The 22,402-nt window shown below is 43.3% G+C and overlaps 1 protein-coding gene across 1 annotated transcript; it reads right to left on the bottom strand. All coding sequences in view use genetic code 11, as the record gives it.

Annotated features, from left to right (window-relative positions):
• Positions 1–3,410: 3,410 nt before the first annotated feature.
• Positions 3,411–15,318, bottom strand: EGR_10382 (Glutamate receptor, ionotropic kainate; the record flags this gene model as incomplete). Its single annotated transcript, XM_024499631.1, has 9 exons — positions 3,411–3,647; positions 7,058–7,279; positions 8,607–8,720; positions 8,805–8,918; positions 10,458–10,646; positions 11,426–11,479; positions 11,858–12,030; positions 14,602–14,856; positions 15,195–15,318. The coding sequence occupies 9 exons, from the start codon at positions 15,316–15,318 to the stop codon at positions 3,411–3,413; spliced, it is 1,482 nt and encodes a 493-aa protein (XP_024345959.1).
• Positions 15,319–22,402: the final 7,084 nt, after the last annotated feature.

Below are 22,402 nucleotides of genomic sequence, written 5' to 3' on the forward strand. Positions count from 1 at the left end.
AGACAACCGATGTATCACAAAAGCATCCCCATATCTCTGCACACGCCCCACAATCGACATCCCAGCTCCCAGATAGGGTTGACCCCGATCCAGTTTAGGCCGGTCACTTCTAAACTCCGTTAAGCCTAAGCACCCTTCTTAATTAAGTTTGACCTTGGTGAGCGTGCGGTCATCCAGTCAGCTGTTGGATGTTTGGTGAATTCCGTCCAAACTTCTTGCAAAAATGCTCACTCACTCCGCGACTTGGAAGATGTCGAATCGCACCCGCTAGTGTTGCAGCACGAGTCTCCGCACGGGAGCCCTCAAACCCATGCAGAACGCTGCATAGCAGGCATTCCCGGCTCCTTCCGAAAGGATTCTGTTTATTTTTTACGTCCACTATACCAAATGCGCCGCTTTTAAAAATAAAATTCAAGTTATGGGTGTGACACATGACTGGCTGCTGGCGACATCAAAAGTTGTTGTGAAGATGTTAATGCATAACAAGGCCGGAGAAAACATCCGTCGCAAGCATTCGAAAGCATCACCGTTTCAAACCGCACTCTGACTGATTGTCCACCAATCCTCACCCATGGATGGTAATTTTTTCTGAGTGTTATTCAAATGAGACCATGGAGAGCCGGCGGTGTTTTGAGGAGGAAGTGGTGGTGGTGGTGGTGGTACTGGTAATGGATAGGTATCCTCCACACTGCTCCCGCCACTCGATGACGTATCATTAGCGCTAGGACAGAGCAGGGCCTCATTAGACTCAGCCATCGGTACAGTTAACATGCCCTGCGACTGCACCGACACCGGTTCTATGGTCTCCTGTTCCGCCGACCGCTCGGGTTTTTCGGGGGCCGCCGTTATCGACACTGGCGTTGGTTCGTGGATCACAGGGGTGGAAGACTTGGCTCGAGTTGATGGCGTCATACAACGCATTGCAAACTTCAGCTCTTTCCACATTTCGGAGAATAGTGCTCCCTAAAATGGGCGATTAAACTTCATCTACTTTCAATTACAATGTGCTCTAAGACATTTTAGTGTCTTCCCACCTGTGATTTCACGCATGCCTTGTTGTGCACGCAGAATTCGATGACAGAGACAATGAAGGCCCAGAAGAAACCAATGATGAGGAGAACGAAAACACCGCCGACCTGTTCGATGCCGAGGGGTTTGGCCTCTTTGCTGCCCTCCTTGGCATTAGCACAGGGCTCTGAGATGTTAAACTCGGTCCACCATTTTCGTTTCAACTGGTCCAATGTCTGAGCCTTCTGCAGCTTCAAAATCGACTCGGATATCGGATCACGATAAGGGGAGCCTTTACGTATGTAAAAGAATTCAAACATGAATGAGGTACATGCAAGCTAACAAAAATACGCGAAATGTGTGTCTAAAAACGTCATTTGGGGAAAGAGATCAATCCATGACAGGGTTTGAGCTTCAATGTCACTTAACGTGGGCCAATAAATGTTTTGAGTCGTGCGCTCAGGCTTCAGCTATGCCTATCAACAGACCCAAGCTCCATTTTTAATCTGATTGTTAAATTTCATTGAACATAGCTTTATCTTAACATTTTTTTTGTTAAGAACTCACACAAATATCACTTCCACTTGCTTACGATGAGTCCATACGACGAATCTGCAAATCCATCAATGGATATTATGACCTTTGTGAGGAATCTCTATAAGCAGCGGCGACATTGACATTTGACAGGAACAAGGAATCATTAAAAATAATAAGAGCTTATGCGGAATCGGTTCCATTATTCAAAAAAACTATTCAGGTTTGCTGAAATTTGTTTAGAGTTTTCAGAAACACTACATGCTTTATAGAATCGGATACAACTCAAAACTACTGTTAAGTTTCAAACAGCTTAACATTGAATTGGAGATTTAAGTTAAAAGTGAGTGTAAATGAGCTTAAGAAGCAGAAGTGCACACACTATTTATCCACAATTGGCCCATTGGTGCTCACCGTGTCGTGCGCTGACACTATCTAATGTACTATTTGCATCCACTTAACTGTTGCTATGTCAACAGTCAGACATAGGAGAGCAGGGGGACAGACGCGTCCCAAAAAGAAGTACTGACCAAATCACGTCTTAATAAACGATGAACAGTCTTAGAACAAATTATTCAAGCAAAGTGGAACCATACCCTGTTGCAGCCCAATGCCATAACCCTTGGAGTCTAGCTGACGGCCAATTTGCATGAGACGGCAGTCGCGTTTGTTGTAGAACTCGTTCCACGATGACTCGAGGACAAAGACGTAGTCGCCTTTGAGGACGCGTTCAATGCCCTCCTCGGTGTTCTGAACAAAAACATCGTTCTTCGACATAAACTCCCACATCCTTTGGAACACTGGGATTCTGGAGTACTGGAAATGAAACAGTCGCGCCCTTCAACACATGAAAGTCTGAATATCCTGCAATAGTTTAAATGTTCTTTTAGTAACTTTTCCGGAATTTAATTTGTCAATTTATATTAAGGGCAAATTTCATAAACGAGCTTTTGCTGCAAACAGAATATTCCTCTCATTCATTCTGTGCACGATCAAGTCCTAGTAAAGCCCTTCATTTATGTCCTATGGAATGGGCCAACATCTGCACTTTGAAACGTGACTATTCCTTTGGCATTCAAACAGATTTTAGTTTATTTTAACTTCACTGCAAAGCGAACGAGAATATATATTGTCTGCCCGCTTGGCCCTTTAATGTGTTTGAGTTCACGGCATCACTCGAGAATATGGAAAGACGGAGCTCCTCTTTCGCGTACCTTAAAGAAATCGTGACTGGAGCCGGACTGCAGCGTACCGTATTTAATCTTGGTCTGAGCCACGAGGTCTTCCACACTCTCGATGGGCAATTCAGTCGTGTCAACAGTCAGAAAAGCCGCCAAGTTGGCTGTGTAGGTGGAGATGAGGATCAGCGCAAAGAACCACCAGATGCCCGTCAGTAGTCGTGTGGATATGGTATGCGGAGCCATCTCCGTACCTAATGGCAATGCACAGAAGAGTTCCGCGTTCAAAATTTAAATCTCAAAAATGTGGTCAGTGCTGACTCGTAGGTGATGGAGACATAAGAATTGAAGGAAGGGAAAGAAATAAAAAAGTTAAAGAAGCTGGTTACATTATCAAGAGAGTAAAGGCGGGAAAATTGTTTTCTGACAAACTTCAAGATGGTTGGTAAATAAAGAAGTTCTTTGGGAGCAGAAGGTGAGCGAATTTATTTACTTTGTTTAACTTGATGCCCGGGACGAGATGAGCGAGTGAGCATCGCACATGGAAACTTAAGCTTACCCATTTACGATTTATTAATTGCCATAAAAGCAGGGTAGTACTCGTTTAAAAACCCAAAGCTTGGAACCTGGCCGAGCTGAAAGTGTCATCGGCTTCGTAGTGTTATTTAGGAGTAGATAAGTAAGCTTATTTTAAAGCAAACAACACGGAGCCTGGATGTGAGCAATCCCAAAAAACAGAGGAGCACCTTGATTGAGAAGAGGTGTGATAAAGAACCAGAAACTGCTGAGCACCGTGAATTGATTCTCTTTTTCCTCCGAGAAGGCCTCGCAAGGATGAGGATTTTGCCACTCGTAGGGACTGAGACGAGCAACCAGGAAGAGCCCAACGGAGACAACGATGTAGGTCGTTATCACGTAAGCCCACACCTGAAGAGAAGAATGATGACGATGGGGAGTTTACTGAAATTAAGCCTAAATTATTAAACTAAAACCTGTAGTCTCTTCTTATTCTAAAGGAAGATTTATTCCAATCTTGGTAAAGTGAGTTAATGTACAAATGATTAAAACAAGCTTTAAGGTGTTGTCGATGAATATAAATAGGGCACGAACATGTAAAATGAGATTATTTCATATGGCAAACAGTTTCGAGCACTGGATATCTACAATGAACACGAAACTAAAAGTCGTTTACCCAATTACCTTATTAATTTAGCTTTGGATTCCATAACAAAGCCTGCATCTTAAACATTACTAAATCTGAAATAACGCAGCGACCTCTACAAAGCACAACTTTCAGAAAGTCTGCTTCCCCGCGAAATGCGCACACCTTTTGTTGGAAGCGGAAAAACGAATCACCTGTGACGGATAAAGGGACCCACGTCGAGGTCCTTGTTTACTGATTCCTCTGGTTTGAAACTTAACAGGATCCAAGCACACTCGCATAAACACCGTTTTGTAACATGTGGGGACTCAATATTAGGCCCTTGGATCTATCTAAGCTTGAAGTGCTACTCGGGAAACGGCTGTAGCTGATGGAATTGTCAACACAGGAGAAGGTTTCGACTGCGCCAACTTAGCCACCCGCAGCAGCCACACCATCAACAGAGAACATTGTTAATAGCGTAGTGAAGCTTCACTATGATCCGGAGGGCAATAACATCCCGTTTGATTCATAGCTTACTCTCCGAGGTGTATCAACGCCCAACCACTCTGAGGCAGGGGATACTACTTTGATCCAACCCGAGGGCTGCCTGATGTTTGGCAATCCTGCTGTTCTACCCAAGTCACTACATCTAAGACCACGGTCCCAATTTTACACTTGGCATTCTGGCGTAAACTGCATGAAGTCCATGGCCAGAAGTTTTGGTTTATTGGCTACACAAAAACATATTTATTTGGATAAAAGCTGTCTACATTACCGAACAGTGGCGAAAGACCCTCAGAAATCCCACCGATGCCCTAGCCTCACCTGGAGAGGCCCTGGCCAAGACTACACCTCAAATTCGCCAGCCCATTTGGTGGGTTATCTTCACTTTATTTTGGTGAATATCTCTAATGCGGTCGGAGACGGTGTCTGTGGTCTCCCCTAAGGCCACCAAGTCGCTACAAGTGTTGCGCAGTATCTTCAGCCAGCGCAGCCTGTCAGAGGAGTTATTCACAAACTAGGAAACAGAGGTCGCTTTGTGGGAATTCTAGGAGTTTTGCGTTAACACGCCAATGCGCATATTTGATCTCCACCACTTCGCCTCCAATCCACCAAGCAAGAGAATCTTCACTGACACATTCAAGCGAGCAGTATTGAGGTCAGAAGGGAAAGAAGCAACTGCCGATACCGACATTTCCAAAAACACCGAATGACTGTACAGAACCGAGAAGCTCCAAAGGATTTGCATCGGAAGCTTCACCAAAACTCAAAACAGGCAACAGCGACCAGTTACATCTGAGACGTACAGAGGAACCAGCGGCTCAACATGGTACTCCACAGATGTACATAGTTGTGAACACCGCCTCCACCCTTGGACTATACGTCAAAGAGAAATGGGTGTAAGAGACCCAGATCGGCCGACTTTCGCGTGCGCACACACTTTACACTCTGCTTACTCATACACGTCGACAGACAGCCATACCGACCGGACCCAAGGTCACGCGCATCACCACCACATCACAACAACGGGACATTTCCAAAATGGATCAAGCAATGACTTTATTCCGATTATGAGGCTAAAAAATACATAATAAAGTTTGAACGAGCATAAAGTGTCCCTTGCCTACGCCCATTTAGCAGTGGTGTATCAATTTCCCCGAACGGGATAAGATTCCCAGAGGATTACTTAATAACTCATAAACACAACAGCCAAAAAGCGATCAAGGTCAAGTGAGTCAGTGCATTTTGGAGTAAATTTATCTATCTGGATGAATTTTGTCCGTTGCGATTGAGAGAAGAAAAGAAAAACATTCGAGCTCCCTAGCCACTTGATCTCCCGTAGGAATAATGCAATTTGCAAGCTCAACCTAACCTTGCTCAAAATAGAAGGCAGAAAGGCTCTTTCTTTCTTTCCAGGAATCTGTATTCTCTATGCTTGAAATTCATGCAGGCTGCAGTTTTCGATGCCTTGCTGAAATCTCGGCAACAATTAGAGCCAAGTCAGAAGTTAGTTGGTGTACTGATGGTGGACAAAGTGAGCGCCACTTCTAACAAAATTTGCGGATGAGAGAAGGCAGAGAGAAAGCGCAAAAGGCAAGAGGGCTTCAGGAGAGTTGTTCCAAACTAACTCAAGTTTTTTTCATCCGTGTGTCAAAAGAGACTGGAATAGTAAAATCTCAAGGTCCACATTAAATGGTCGGAAATCAGTCAATGCATTTAATTAGCCCTGAAGAAGTGTGTTTAATTGTATAGGATAAGCCGTTATAACGTTCTTGTAAATCCGACAAAACAATCCAAGCTGCTAAGTAGCTAGCCCTTCAACATCGGCAAAGTGACACATATGCTATACTTGAGCAATTAGCGCAATCTGTCATCTGTCTGTCAACGAGCGATTACAAGCTACGATAAATTCGGACATAAAAATGGAATATTGGGAACTTGTGAAAGTGAATGGGTAGTGAGTAACTCACGGTAGGTGAGAGCGGTTGAAGGAAGGAGAAGATTGAGGGCTTTTGAGTTTTCGGTCGCATGAAAAGGAGACTCCCACCGAGGGTCATAAAGGGCGTACTGAAATCCAGAACCTGCTCTCTCTCATACGTAATCGTCAGAGCTGCCACGGCCATATCAGCTTCCTGTCAGTAAAATTGGGACAATTTGTACGAATGCCTTTTGTAAGGAAAACGCCACCCATACAGTTGATTGATGTGTGTGTGGTACTCCTGAGGGGATAATGAACGTAAAACAACTGGATTTCAACTTCTTAGCAAAGTAGTGGCTCTTATGCCATCCGTTTCTCGATGTTTCCCTAACAGTGTATGGTAAATATCAGTCTGCACCTCGTACTTTTGTCGGTAATAGGCTCGTTAAATGAATCTACCGTGCAACAACTTTGGTCACTGTGTTTTAGAGCAGTTTCGTAAAATTTGGAATGGCAAATCAACTAACTTTTGATTGACTACTCTGGTGTTTTTAGTTTCTCACTAGTCAGCTAGCACATCAGTATCATGGAGGCCCGCTCATTTCATTTTTGCTACAAATGGCGCAACCCTTCACCTTATTTACAACAAGGCCTTTTTTTAAGGGCTAAAGGTCACCATAATTCCGGGATTAACTCGGACACCACGATGTAGCAAAGTTATGAGCAATTTTTCTGGGAAAAATGGAGGAAGAATGTAAAGCCACTGCATCTTACGCCTCTGTGTACTACGCCGACAATGCCGTTGTAGTAGACCTCGCCCGATTCGTTGACGTGACGTGAGCCATAGTGATCCATGGTGATATCAATGGTATAGTTAAAGCCAACATCCTGAGAGATGAGGTTGAGAAGATCAACGCAGTAGCCTTCCCAGGCATCTGGGGTCTTCAGAGGCTGGCCGTAGGCATCGAACTTCTTGGGAATTACAAATGGCGTGTCCTAGAGGAAAGTAGACAATAGAATTTCCAATCTCCAACTACTGAATTAACTCGAAAGAATTACTGCCAATTGGAGAGATTGGTATCACACTGAATCACCACGCTTACTCACTTTGCATATTTGATTTCGTTCTATGTAATTTGACGCCACTTTCATCTTGAAGGTGGTATGAACCCATTGGCGTTTGCGCGATAAGCTAAAGGGTCTACTCGAATCAAGCAAATAAAATGCCTTACCACGATTTAAAACGATGGTGCTTTAAGCCCAGAAATGTGTAGTACTGGGGACTTTAGGCATGGCAAAAGGATGAAGAGAGTCTTACGCCGCCGACATGACGTACATAAGCAATACAATTCAAGGAGTTACGTACATTTCGACCATATATTGAGCATGGATTCGTCGTAATTCAGAACACCTAAGTGGATGTTTTCTAATGGTTGGTTATTTACCGTAAAGGACTAGAAGAGGTGCTCGAATTAGAGGCTGCTGCTCCTTTTACCTTGTATGGTAGGTTTTCAACGAAATAATATCTTAAAATAGTTTTGAGCGGTACTTACTATGAAGATCACGTGATGGGCTGAGGCTACAGGCATGGAAGAATTGGCCTTAATCAGATTTTCCCAAAAAATCCATCACATGTTTCTAGCAGTGTCCGAACAACAAAGCTAGATGTTTGGAAGAGGGGAGTGGGATAGAGTAGGAAGCATAGTTCACTGAGGCTTACAAGAAACAACAAAGGCAGGGGACCTATTCCCCTCATCTGAGTCATCTCTGAAAGCCCTCATAAGCACTGACTCAGACGGTCCAACAAACATCCCTCCTACGGTCTTACAGCGAGGTGAAGAGAACGGCAATTGGATGCTTTAGTGCTAAGACCTACGCATACCGCCTGTGAGGCACTGAATTCGCTAATAATAATTGATGCAATCTCAACGAGAGAGGGAGGGATGAAAATAGACCTCCTCATCTGTCAGCAGCAGCGGGAGGGAGGATAGGCGTTGACACGATTCAGTCGCGCAGACTCGCGAGAACACCATTCCTAAGTTTGGGAATGTCCCCCATCATCGGTGAATCATTCGAATAACGGTAGCTCACGCTTCATTGTCGACAAAATTAGCCAAGCCCCGAACACAATCACGTCTCACTACCGAAACCTCCCTCACCATATCAGCAAATGGGCTGCCACTTCGATGGCGTCATTACAAGTCTGAAGAACAGTGGCACGTTCGTCTTCTTTTCCAAGTCCAGCATTTGTTGGCTGACCAGGTGGCGGAGAAATATCTCGTAGTCAAGGTTTATAAATTACTGCCATAGATATGAAGCATACCGGAACAGTTGTTACCCTGAGGGTGACCGTTGTAAGCGGCTTCTTTGGGATCTTCTTTTTCTTCTTTATCGGGTGAGTAATCTGCAGACGATCTCTGTGCGTCCAGTAACCAATCTGAAACGGGGGAAGAATTCTCTTACCTACTAATACCAATGTTATTCACTGAAGTTGACTATTCTCCTCTTTCATCACACTTACTTCTTGCAGTCCTGAGTTCTGCAAACTAAGGATACTCATATTAAAGTTTGACCGATAACTGTGACGATCAAAGAGTATCTGGCCGGTTATAGTGGGGATTTTCGATGAGTTAAACTAAAAGAAAAGAAAAACAATTAAAATATTGTATTCTGGGTCCACTTTCACACCATCCCTTTTGCTTATCAATTAGTCGAAGGTCCCGTGATCGCACTTGCATTAAAAGTATTCACCTTATGACCAACACAGGTTGCACTGACAAAGGCGTAATTCCCCAAAGGAGTGAAGCGATGCAGGAATCTGGAACTAAATTCTGTGATATACTTTTTGTAAAAGATAGCAAAATTTTTTGACACTCTACCAGCCCCTTCAACCTAGAATCTGCATTTGATAACAAGGTTTATTTCGGTAAAAAAAAATACCGAAGGCGATCAGCTTGCTTAGAGCTGAAATTGCGTTTAGGGCCAAGGAGACGGAGGGGGAGGTGAGATACTCACGGGAGGTGGAGATGAGAGGGCGGGCGTTGTGAGGGGATTTGGGTTAGCGAGAGGCCTATCGCTGCCCTCGCCCACAATGCGGGCAAACCGGGATTGCGGTGATAATTAAGTGCGTAGTTGGTGTTGGTGGTGTGCGCGTTGTCGTGGTGTTTTGTTCTGTGCCGAGTGAGCGCGCTAGAGGGTGTGAGCGTGAGAAGAGCCTAGCCTTGCCAAAAACGCCAAATTGCCAAAAAAATGGGATAAAAGTGCAGGAGAGCTAATAGCTCTCTCTCTCTCTCTCTCTGCCTTGAGATGATGGCAACAAGTGAATAGTCAAGATTTATGAAAAATGGTGCATCACATAGTAGGTAACTGAGTCGAAGGGAAAGTCAACCAGCACAAGTGTCACAAAGACTAACCCATGGACGATAAAAAGTCCCATGAACCAAGGAATAAATCTGCAAGAGTAATCCGTAGCAGTGTTGTTAAGTCTATGAAGACTCTCGCACGATGCTGGACATCCGCGATTTATTTGGGGCTTTCACTTGTTTGTATGCAGGTAGCACTGTTTTTATACCAACCGGTGGCATACAGTTTTTAAATGCAATTTTTGTGTGTTTTTACAAAAAGATAAACGCACAAATACGATTGAAGCGACGTTTAGAATACGGAGGAGCAAAATCGTGCTTACAGCTTTAACCTCTCGCACCAAGCGCTCCCCATGCGGCCAAAAAACAGCACCCTCGCTGTCACAAGTCAGCGCTCCCGGTCGTGCCGTGATGGGGTCCTTTAAGGTCAAGAGTGTCAGTCCGAACAAAAGCATTGAGTCGTAGATGAGTGACGCTGATGCCTTAATTTTACAAGGAATACACAATTAACAAAAGTGCGCCTTGTTGAAATTTTAAGGTCAAGATACAAGGGACCCAATAATATTTTAAAGTAGCACCTTAAATTGGTTTAGGTCAATTCCCTCCCCTGCGCCTCCGTAGCTCACTGTGAGATGAATAAAGCAGGTCAAAACAATTAAACCACTACGATTAACTACTGAGAGGGATTGTTCTCAACCTCTTACCAATTCAAATATTGTGTGCTTTTTCCTAGGGCATTAAGTCCGTTAAAAAGTGAGGCATATTTGACTGAAGGTTAAAAAAATACACAAGGGAAGGTGGAAACACTTTACCGTTAGGAATGGGAGAATATCCGAGTACCTCTGTGCGCGCTCGATTTTGTTGATTGTGGAACGGAGATTTTCGACAAACGGACCACGTCCATACGGCTCGTGAACACCGACGTTGGGTATAATGGAGAAGGTTGATATGCTCGCACCATCGTCTATCTTGAAGGCACTCAAGTCCAGAAGATGGGTATCCTTAATTAATGCGAGGACAACTGTAGCTGGTCAAGCATTTGAAAATCTGGTACAACAGATACCCGGCACTGGATCTCGGATTTGCACAAATTAAGCTCGTTTTCTCTTCCACACATTAACTCTCCTCCAAACCAATTCTCAGTCACCCTCCTCTACAATGGTTTTAAACAAACTCCAGCGTTCTTATTCCGCCCCTTATAAGTGTAGTTATATATGGGCAAATGCCCAGAGAACTCCCCATTCATCGCGCTGAGACGAGTACTTTAGTTTATTTTAACCCATGGTGCCATGGTTACACACGGTGGTGAATCTGCCCGTCTGGTGCGCCTTCTACCCGCAATGGTGTCCCTCTGTCATGATTAACGCTTCTTCCAACCACTTTAAACACGAAGTGACGACTCCAAAACAAAGTCGTAGGGGGAGCCAGTACGCCAACCTCATAATATCCTCAAACACGATCAGTTGATGCCTTTCAGCTTCAATGTTTGGGTCCAATATTTTAACGTCTCTCACCTAGGTTATGAAAGCGGGTTGATGAGCTCACCTTTTTTGACTTTTCGGAAACCCTTGCGTGACATGAGCTACGTGCTAACATCAGCAACACTTTTTATGAATTTCTCCATCTCTAGATGATTAAAAAAACATCTCCAAAACAACTGGAAATATCATACTCTGTGATTACACATTTGAACCTTATTAGCTAACCGCATTTTGTCTGATAAAATTTGTTCCAAATTGTCAGACGGTAACGACTCGCAACCTTTGAGACAGGAGCTTACCCAGTCGGTGAAGACGTAGTTGTACTGCTCTCCGGTCATGTTGTGGACGTAAGCCTACAATAAAATGTACAAATGGAAAATCCTGGCCTTATTAACAAGTAAAAACGAGGAACACATGATCTTCCATTCTGAGTTTTGAAGATTTTCGAGAAATTGCGAATTTTTCTGAGTGAGTGTTGGTTACGAACAATGGCCACTGAAGGTGCTCACAAATCGTGAGTTAGGGGACTTGCACACAAATGTCGGGCCGGTTTCAATGCTAACTAACTGGACTACGCCATGCAGTGGCACAAAGTTTTGAGATTGTTCAACGTGCTTTACAAAAAAAAACAACAAGTGGACGTTAGAGATCAGTAAAATTGACACAAACAAGCTGAATGTGCGAATAGAACGACAAACACGCTGAGTACCAAAAGAGAAATTGGCACTTACCAAAACCAGAAAGTCCTTGGCATACCAGTAGGGGATATCGAGCAGGAAGTTGCGTGCATCGGAGCTTGCCAATTCGGCGACAATGGCTTTCCATTTGAAACGGTCTGCTCCAAGCGTCCGGATGACCAAAGTACCCTCAAAGTTATTCAACCACGCCGTGTGCTTCACTATGTCTGTGAATTGGATAACAAAATGCTTCTATGTAGAGCAATCTGGAGGCCTTGGCACAAACCAGTAAGGTCGCTAGAACTCAGAGACAGGCTAGAAAACATCTGTCATAGTATGAGTTGTGCCCTACTCTGGGTGGGAATCACCCAGCTCTGTTCGTGCTTAATTTTACCGTTGAAGAATATACGAACACACGTACTCCTCCCACTGCTGACTATTTCCAAAATGGAAAACCATAATAAACGATTATTTCCTTCTCCTACTACTTTTGCTAGTTTCAGGTACTGCTTCCGCTACAGTGCAAAAACCACGGCTTCTTTCCAACCTCAAGTTTCACCGAATGGAGCGAGCTGATGCCGGCAACTTACTTTAATTGCTACATAGCATAAGTTTAATAGGCTTAAGTGAAGGTTCACAAACTATCTGTCTCTAAAACATCAGTCTCGATAGGGAATAGGATACTGCAAGGACATATGCTAGAAAAAGAAAAGTTGCCGGTGTTTTTGGCTGAACAAATCATTCGAATTTCACCAAGAGATGGCGCTTAGCGACTTCTAATCATCCCACCAACTCTCACCCATAAATTATCCTCAGATGAATCTCCCCAACTCTCTGGATACGGCAGTGTGACATAAGCAAATTATGAGAGAGTTCCTTTTCTCGACATAATTTAGGCGCATGCTGACCTGAAAAACCCAGGTTTTTAATGGTAATAGATAATTAATGGTTTCAAACCAGTGATTTACTCGTGAACTTAACCCCTTGAGCCAGGTTTTGCCTGCTTAAATTCTCTTTGACACGGTCTTAAGCTTGTCCAGCATGTCGGATCGCAATTGGTATGTGGGCACAAATGATTTTCGAGTTCGCAGTTATGCCAAAGCAATTGAAATACGTGGCGCTGGCGACAGATGCGGATTGCGTTGATTATGCATGTGATGTTGAATTCGTGGACTAGTAAAACCATCATAACCGCTGCTGCCACAGGACCACCACTCCCACAGCAGTTGCTGCTACTGCTGCGTTATCAGATGAAGCCGTGCGCAGTTCACTGCCTCGGAGATGCGCTGCCACTTGCTAACGCCTGCCCACGCGCGGGTGCGCGCAAGCTCGTACGTCTGATTGTCGCCCTTTAGTTTTCAGATTTCAGAAACCCATGAAAATAGACGTCAAAAAGTAGACTTTGCGTGTTTGCGTGTGCGTGAGAGATAGAGAGGAGCGCTCACACTATATTCGGCACCAAAGGTTCTGCATAAGTGAGACAGAAAAGGGAAACACAAATTAAAATATGTAAACAGTTTAGACGCGAAATGGGACCGCTCGGCGGCTAGGCTTGGAGCGTTGGACATGAAAAACGATATCCCGCTTCTCCTAAACCACCAAAAACACCAAAGAGTTTGCTTTATAACTTTCAATTTATCAAGCTGAAAGAACATCAGTGTGGGGCAAAACTCATAGAATCCAACAAATCGCTAGGTGAATATACTACTAAAATCCCTTTTTTTTTCCTGAGACGGTGAGTTTCTTCTAAAGCAGCTATTCTCAAACAGCGTTTTTTTCTCGCACTAAAAATAAAATTAGGTGATGAAATAACTAATTTCGTCGACTAAATAAATGCCGAACAACTATGTACTGATCAGCATTGCATGGTATCAGGATATCCAACTTTGCTGATTAAAGGATATAGGCCTAAAGGAAAAATAGTTTTATTGAAACCCACATACCAGTCCCGCTACATTTATTGTAGCTTTAAGTCCCGCTGAAATGTGCTTGAGAAAACGTTACCGTTCACCGTTTCAGAAGTTTTGGCCTGTGTGGCTAACGAAACCGCCCTCTCAGTTGCCCCGTGAACGCCCTCTCAATTACTCCCTCCTGATTGGCTGAGATCGCGTTAGGTGCACGTTAAATGCACCAGCAATCTCCCCAAGCTCAAGGTCAATCAGTCACTATAGCTATGGGTGACTAAGCTGACTTTGTGACTCGGGATCGATTGCGAGCTTGTGCTGACTCCACGGCCTCCGCAGCCCGGTTGCTAGTGCCGAGCGCTCGCCTCGTACTCCCGCACTAAATCATACACATCGATCTTTCTCTGTTGATTCTCCTTGTTTCCATCGTGTTCGGTAACCATCATCCATCACATCACAATTCCAAATTGTTTTACCAGCCATCTCTACAATTGTGCTTATTTATGCGTGGCTCCCAAATCAGTAGTTAGTGCACGCTCTCGTAAAAAGGTGGTCAAGATTATACAGGCATGCACAGACTAAACTAGCAGATTTTGTATTCAATTTTGTATCAGGTAATCAGCCCAATGAGAAAGGAAATTAGATCTAAAACAGCGCGGAAGTTAAAGTCCAGTTGGAAACTGATAGATAATGTTCTAAAACACCTTGAGGTTATGATTCGCGGCATGGAAGAAACAGTGACTTCCAAACACCATTACTAAAATTAGAACAAAATTACGATTTCGTTTGGCTAAAACGAGGTTTCTGACCTAAAAATACGGTTCTGAGTCATGGCAAGCCTAAGTGTCGGAATTTGAATATTGGGGTTTTCTACGGAAGAGACAGAAGACCTACTCCCATAGTCGGCCAGAACGAGTACCACATGATTCCACTTGGAGTAGCTGGAAAGGTACTCGAAGACTGCGTCCCCGAAGGCGTCGTGCGAGGGATGGATGTTGATGGCAAATCGGCTATTGGAGCGGTCCGTGTCCCAGTGTGTCTCGATTATGGGGATGTGGAATTGCTTGGAGACCATCCGCACTGACTGACGGATTAACGGGTCGGGCGGCGACACGAAGGCCACCACTCCCACCCTGAGCAATTCGCAGGCTGTCAGAAAAATCATAAAATTTATGCAAGGTGAAGGTTCCCGTGATCACGACCACAAGTCATGAAACCGTAACAATGACCCCATTCCATTAAATTGTTTAACGCCTGTAGGGTCGCTTATTTATGAGATTGGCTTACCGTGTCAGCAGTCACTTTACAATACTCTCCAAGCAAGGCAAATTGGAGAGTATTATACTTGAAATAAAATTGCACAAGTATTTACATCAGAGAACGAAATAGAAAATCCAAATCACTTAGAAGGTCTGGCTGTGTACATAATAAATGGAAAAAAGACACTCAGAAATCTCATATGCTTAGAAATTTGGAGTATTTGTTACCGTCATTAGTTGCTGTGAGGAACTTTTCTTTGGGAATCCAGATGACTGCCGGCTTAATGAGTGGTTGACCACGGCTATCGTCCTTGGAGTAGATCATCTTCACAGTCTGAAGGCCACTAAGCATGGCCTGTTCCGTCCCGTGGTCCAGCGAGTCAAGGACGGCTCCTATAAAAAGTTGCAGAGGGATAAAAGACGTGACTAAAACGTCTTAGCCGCATCTCAGCCTATCTGCAAACCATGCTGTAGGAATGGAGCTTCGACTGTCACCAACCATTATGGCGTGAAAGCAACGTTCCCATGTCGACACAATTAGTGTATGCGACTTAGCTGGGAGTAATTTAAGAGCTCCCGGCTGACTAATTACCTATGTAAATTTTGAATAAAGAATACGTGGTATTTATACCTTAATTGCAATACACAGAATAAAAAGCAGATTTTACGCAGAATCACAAAGTGGCAAAAATTAACACCAGAATCGACTATGCTTGAATGGACGTTGATGAAACTGTTCGTCGAGTTACTTGCGTTACTTATTCTTATGCCTCCAATATACGCTTTCAGTCATTGAAAATTTTTTCCTTTCAATAACCGACTCCTTTTATTTACTTTGAGGGAATGAAATGGAGTCAATGGGGAAGTATGTCGCACCCGGAAGAGTAAGCATAACTTCACCTCAGTCATGCATAACCGGGTTTGGTGAATATTAAGCTTATACACACCTTAAATAATACGCAAGCAGAAGACAATGAACATGTGTTTTCACTTCATTTCATTCTGCAATGCTACGTGTAATGGCATTGATCTGAGAGGATATTCAGAGAGAGCAATATCTCCCAGGATTTGCAAAGAGCTTGAAGTCAAATTATGACATCATTACTTCTCGCACCACTTATACCTTCAACCTTGACTAAGGTGTATTCAAGCAACCGCACCAAATACTTTGTTTTCAAACAACACTGCGTCTTACGAGCTCACATTTACCCACCTATTATGAAGTCACGTACACCAACATCCACTATGCTCCAAATCAATCCCTTTACCTGAGCGCCTATAAGGTCGAGAAACACGCCATCACACAAAGTTTATAGCGGGATCAAAGTTGACCCTCTCATTTAAGAGGGGAGTCGTTATTAGAAGTACCGACACTCACCTATAGTAAACATGGCAGAGGTCTGTCTCCGTGTTCTATTCAGACTGTCGTCCGGGTTCGCTGATACGGAGAGCATGACCATCAGAACAATGAGACCATGTAGCTTAACCATTTGGTTGAACATCTCCGACGATAGCTAGATAAATATGTCAAACACGAGAGCACTTGTTAGTCGGGTCTGTTTCCAATGTGTATCCTGATTAGTGAGCCCCGTTTCGATGATAAACAATTTAGAAATTTATACAAATATGATCAGGGCGTCTTCGTGGAGCTCAAGAACTTCTATGATTGGAAAGTGGCTGGTGCGAAGGTTGAAATGTGGGAAATTTAGGGTCAGCTGAAGCCAACGCAAAGTTCACGAAAGAACCAGAAGAGCTGTGTTACGATTTCATCAAATTAGTTCGAATGGAAAGTGAGCTAGGGAAAAGCAGCATTCAGCAACTCATTTCTGTTTGATTATCCATCGCCACTTGCCGTTACTATTGTCTTTTGGCCAATCAAGTAACGGTGCAAAGTGTAAATGGACACCAGTTTGTGAAAATTGTGCAAGTCAACTAATAACTCCAAATGCTTAAAAATGGGACCATCCACGGAAGGTTAAATGCATTATTTGCGAGGATGGAGGATTAGTAAGGCTTTGGCGAGTAGCAGTGCTACGTGCATTTACGCCTTCAAGAGCTCCGGCTGGCTCGAAATCGGATCAGACTCTCTTTACCATCGTAATCAAGAGTGTCAGCCTAAGTAAATTTTAATCATTATTAAGGGATTAATTTGTGCGGTGGATTAACGCGTTTTTGATAAAAATACCTTCATTTCACAACTTTGGAGCTATGTTTCGTTTTATTTCCCTGAAAATGGGATCAACAAGGGTCAAGGGGGCTTCACATTTGATTTTGCATAAATACTCTGAAAAGTCGATGCTTTACCTCAGTATTCACTTCAGAGAAGTGCTTTAGAAGTGACTTGAACAGATTTTTTTTCGATATGCATCTACAATATGTGCATGCGATCTGATGTCAGTTGTAATTACCCTCTAACCAAAACACCTCCACTCTCCGGCAATCTGGAGCCCTGATGAGACAAGCGCACCGCCAAATGAAACGTCTCACCAAGCTGACTAGTCCTTTCTGTCTGGAACAAATTCAGCCGGCAGTGCTTCATAATAATCTACATAATCGCACTTTTCCCCGCTCTTAAGGCCTTAATAATCGGCCAGGCTCCCTTCATTCTTATAAGCTGTCCAACTTATAAGTAGACACCAAACTAATGGACTTACTAGCCAACCCTATGGAGCAAGCTGATCACTGGGAATTCTCTGGTTGCTCTATGGCAGCGAAAATAGCATCTATACTGGATCGAGTTTTCAAGGGACAGTAAGCAGAGCATGAATTATTCGGTGCTTAATAGGAATGCTACATTTCAAAGGAGAGCTTCATAAAAGGGGTGCAGTTCATTCGACCAAGGCAACATAACAAACACGAGCAGCTAATCGCCCTTCATCTAAATGTCGATGGAATCCACCCACATATCAAGTTTCCCTTTCTGCAGCAAGCAGTGTTCATTCACCGCCTATTAAAAAATGCCCACAGGAAATGACACCAACAAGTAATCCTACTTTATAACCCCGAAAATATTCGTGCATCCTCCCGTTTGTTACTTGATTTATTTTAACACTTGCCACAAAAGCCACACAGGCCTGCACGAGATCGCGGATCAGCAGACGCATTGTCTTCGGGTGCACTAATAAAATTTCCCTCCTATTTCCCAATTTGTAACAATTTAGTGAAGAAAATTTGTTCTACATTTCCCGTGTAGATTTTTATGCATGAGGATACCAGATATTCTATTGAAAAGGGATACATCAATTGTTAATAACGAGTTTTTTTTAATTTCACTGCTTTTAATGTCACGCAAAAAAAACGTGAGCTTGCCAAAAAGAGGATGGATTTACAAGGTTAGCATTAAACTAGCACTGACCATTTAATAATAAGGTTATGGATAGCAGAGAAATCGCACTATTCATGTACATCTAAACGGATCTTGAAGGAGCGGATGTTAGTAATTTAGGGCGTCGGCCATACTTAAAGACCCATACGCCTGAACGCCACGAATACGGTATTTTCAAACATATTGTAAGCACTTGAGAGAAGGTATTCCAAACACGCAGAACAAAGTGAGCATAAATAAGCATGAGTATGTAAGTATAAATTGAGTGTGCAAAGTATAGACACCTAGACCTACTTCCATACGAGTTTCCCCAATGCAATGGAGGCCGTCCACCGCAAGCAGCAAGTGTTCGTGCCTCTACTCTGCAGCACAACAATTTTAAGCGACCCCTCTCACATTTATTTTATGACATATGGAGGATTCTCAATTCTTAACCTTTGAATGGTCCAACCGCCAAAGGTATCTAATTTATCAACTACCCCAAGAAGGCAGAGCACAAAGGATGAATGAGTGAACGCACAAAAAACAAGTTGGATGAAAAAAAATACTAGGTCTTCGGGAGCTGCCTTGCGTGACTGTGCACAATTAAGATTCCTCCGAGTGTCTTCCCTGATTTATATGCGCCAACGAATGGGGAAGGTACGGCCGCATTGGCTTGATTGACGTGAAATTCACAACACACGTACTGCCAAATGGTTCGGGGTAGGAGATCGGTCCCATGTGGATAATTGAGTCGCTACTACTCGCCTTTCATGACGGATTTGAGCGAAAAAACCCTCAAATAACCATTTAGGATATCCTTGTGTGATGAGCTAATAAAAAAGGAAGTCTGAAAACTTTCGGTCTAACCGTGAATTTACTGGCACGAGTGTAGCAAATGGAAGAAGGAGAGTGACTGCTTATCTATTGTCCGAATTTAATTTGCGCTGCGATAGACAGAAAAACAGTTGTTTATAAAAAAACTAGAGTTGAAGTATTTCGAAACACCCTAATCGACTAGATTCAAAACAGGCTGACACCAGTCTGATTTTGCACCTTGTACTGGGATCGCTTTCAAACTTTTGGCATGCCAGGGGAAAACATCAGTAAAAAAGAGAACTGCTATGCAATGTCCAAGAATCGCATACACCGGAATCTTAAAAAATGAGCCATCGGTTGACTATGCAAATGATCGGCTACTTCAGCGGTACTAGTCAATATCCAATCGAAATTGAGCACCCACGGTGGAGTAGATAAAAAAACACACTGACCATAATTCACTGCGTAAGGGGTATTTACTCATTAAAAAATTTTCGGACGTTCATTTGGTTCATGCATGAGATGAATGTGCAAGAATATTTCCACAAAAGGCATACCGTCTTCAGTCGAAGGCCACAATCACGCAGATGTTTTGAGACTAGGGCAAAAGGACTACAACCAGCAGACCAAGGAGAAACCTAACCTCTGAACGCCCGTCGAATAGCAGTGACGATCTGGCGTCGAATCACCACAAGGCGAATACTGTGTGCGCGTGCGTGCATCCGCGCGTGCGATGCGGACGTGCAATCAACATTGTCAGCTGGTCGTGCAGTCATTGGCCAACAGCGGTATGCACGCACGGTTTGGGCCTATTGGTTAACGATTACCGTACGAAACGCGTATGTGTGTGCACAGAGGATCGAGGGTTTTCTCCTATCCTATTCTGCGTGCGCAGGGCCTGATACCAGCGCCTTTGTCAAGTGATGGACGGTAGATCTCACGTGTCGACAAAATTAGCCCCGTTAGCGGTCATGTCAAGTGGACTACGCTTGGAAAAGCAAATTATGGCTTCCACTGCTGCTCCGTAGTTCAGAGGAAAAGTGTTCAGTTAGCGCACAATTGTCCTACTTCTGATAAACGTATTTTGGTTTTTCGAAGTGGATTGACGCGCCCGAAGGGGCTATCTAGTGGAATGACGGTATCAGTGCTGATATAGCCATTAGTCAAAGTGAAATCCCACTGATCCATGCGATTTTGCTGCAATCACGTTTTTTTTTAGCCTAAAACAATATGTTTTATCATCCAACTGCTAAGCCGCGCTGTTAGCGTTCGGTAATTGCATTGCCATGTCGTCTCCCCTCATGGAAGCAAAGTGAACCGAGCCCGACAAGAATGGCGATTTTACATCCTAGTCGTTTTCGGATTGATAACTTTGTAAGGTAGACCAGATTCCCTTCAAGTTAACTGCTGGCTATTTATTTACTTTCAAGTGGCAGAGCTATTCAAATATCTGCCCCGGTTCTTCCAGCAGTCGGTTCCATTTATGACACTTGAACTCTCGGGAATCCCGGAATTCGACATTCCCCCACAAATAATGCTCTTTTTTTAGAAAGCAAGTTTTACTTTAATTGATAAGTACAGTTTTTAAATCCTTACAACTGCTTTGAAGTGCCCATCGAGGTAAGCTGGTAAAGACAATGCTGAGCCTATGTGCAGCTTTGTAGATCCAGCTACCTGATGGCAGCACCAAATTCAGAATGCGTCACAGGCCTGGTGATCTTTCAAATGGATGCGCTTATACCTCATTTTTAGTGATCACTTTCCCGATTCATTTCTTATCGTAAAAAAGGGGCTAAATATACTTGCCTTGACAAATATTGTAGCATAAAAAACGTAAACTAATAGATAGTAACAGAAGCTCATCCATGCGCCCCTTCAAGGTTAGCTCTGCCAAAAGAGAAAGCACATTCAATCCCACTCCAATCAGGCATTTCAAAATCTCGAGTGCTTCAGATCTCTTCGGAACTTTATCTAAGGCATAAGTAAACCGTCGCTTCACAGGGAACAGTATACCCCGATCTTTGTAATGAGAAAAGCGTCTTTAGAGCAATTGGTGCTAATAAGTATTAAGCTGTCTAAAAAGAATATTGTCAATTCAGATGTGGCTGTACCTGGGAACCGATGCATGTCTATATTTATCTACCTTCGAAAGCTCCATGGACAAGGGAATTAAAGCTGGCGAATTCCATTCCAGAAAAACAGAAAAATTGGAAAAGTGTGGAAGTATGAACAGAGGTCTGCCGCGCGTACCGAATCATAAATCCATTCAATCTAATTTAGCCCTTGGAAGCATAATTGAGGTGGAAGTCGTTGTCGATTGACCGTTTCGTCTTGCCACATCTTTCATGGAAGATTTCAGCTAATTATCTGTACAATGCGGACCATTTCCATGAGGGGAGGCGTCCTCGTTGCGTGAGAATTAGTTGCTACATTTCAGTCATTTGAATTTCCTGCACGTGAAAACCCGCCAAAATTTTAATCCGACTTCGTACTAAATTGCATTGAGGTGAAGGCTCCAGAAACGATCCTCCTATCTGCTAACAAAAATTGCATAGAGACGATGGTGAATCAAACAGTAGCCTGTTACTCCTTCAGTTCATTCAACCGAGTTGAATTTAGTCTACTCGTAAATCCATTCAAAGATTGAATTAATTGCGGTGCTCTGATGAATCATTTTTACCCCACCTGTTCAACCAGACCCCAAAATATCCCTTAATTTTCCAGACTTGCATTGAATAGTTGCAAATGTACTAAAAGTAGCACAAATTATCTAGATTCAAGATGAGATATTTAAGGTACATTACATGATTTTTGATGCCCATGGTAATGGGCCCTAAGTGTAGAATTACATCTAAACAGAAATATCCAGCTGTGAAAAGATTTTATATTTTTTTAACAGTGTATTGAACTATTAGGTCACTTGAGTCATTGCATGTTATGCTTCGTCTGCGACACGGCCTTGGTACCGTGATACCGACACTTCTGCACTTGGTAATATGACCTGCCGCAGCGCTTGGGCTTACTTCAACTTCGGAAGAAGATACAAGACAGTAAGTCTGTATTCTAGATACCATTTGTGGATGCCTGGCCATAACTTTGCAGAAAATTACTCAAGTCATTCCGTAATATAATCTCCAGACTAAAAGTATAACCATAGTGTCCTTACCACTTGGGGAATTGGAATGCAATGCTTCTAATTTATGTGTATCTATAAATAATTTCGATAACGAGTCATTCTGGCAACTAGTTACAAACAAGAATACGTTTCCAAAACCTTTTACGAAGAGGTCAGCAACAATAATTATAGTTGTCT

The sequence above is a fragment of the Echinococcus granulosus genome, assembly GCF_000524195.1.
Source record: "Echinococcus granulosus chromosome Unknown EG_S00214, whole genome shotgun sequence".
In the NCBI taxonomy this organism is placed as follows: Eukaryota; Metazoa; Platyhelminthes; class Cestoda; order Cyclophyllidea; family Taeniidae; genus Echinococcus; species Echinococcus granulosus.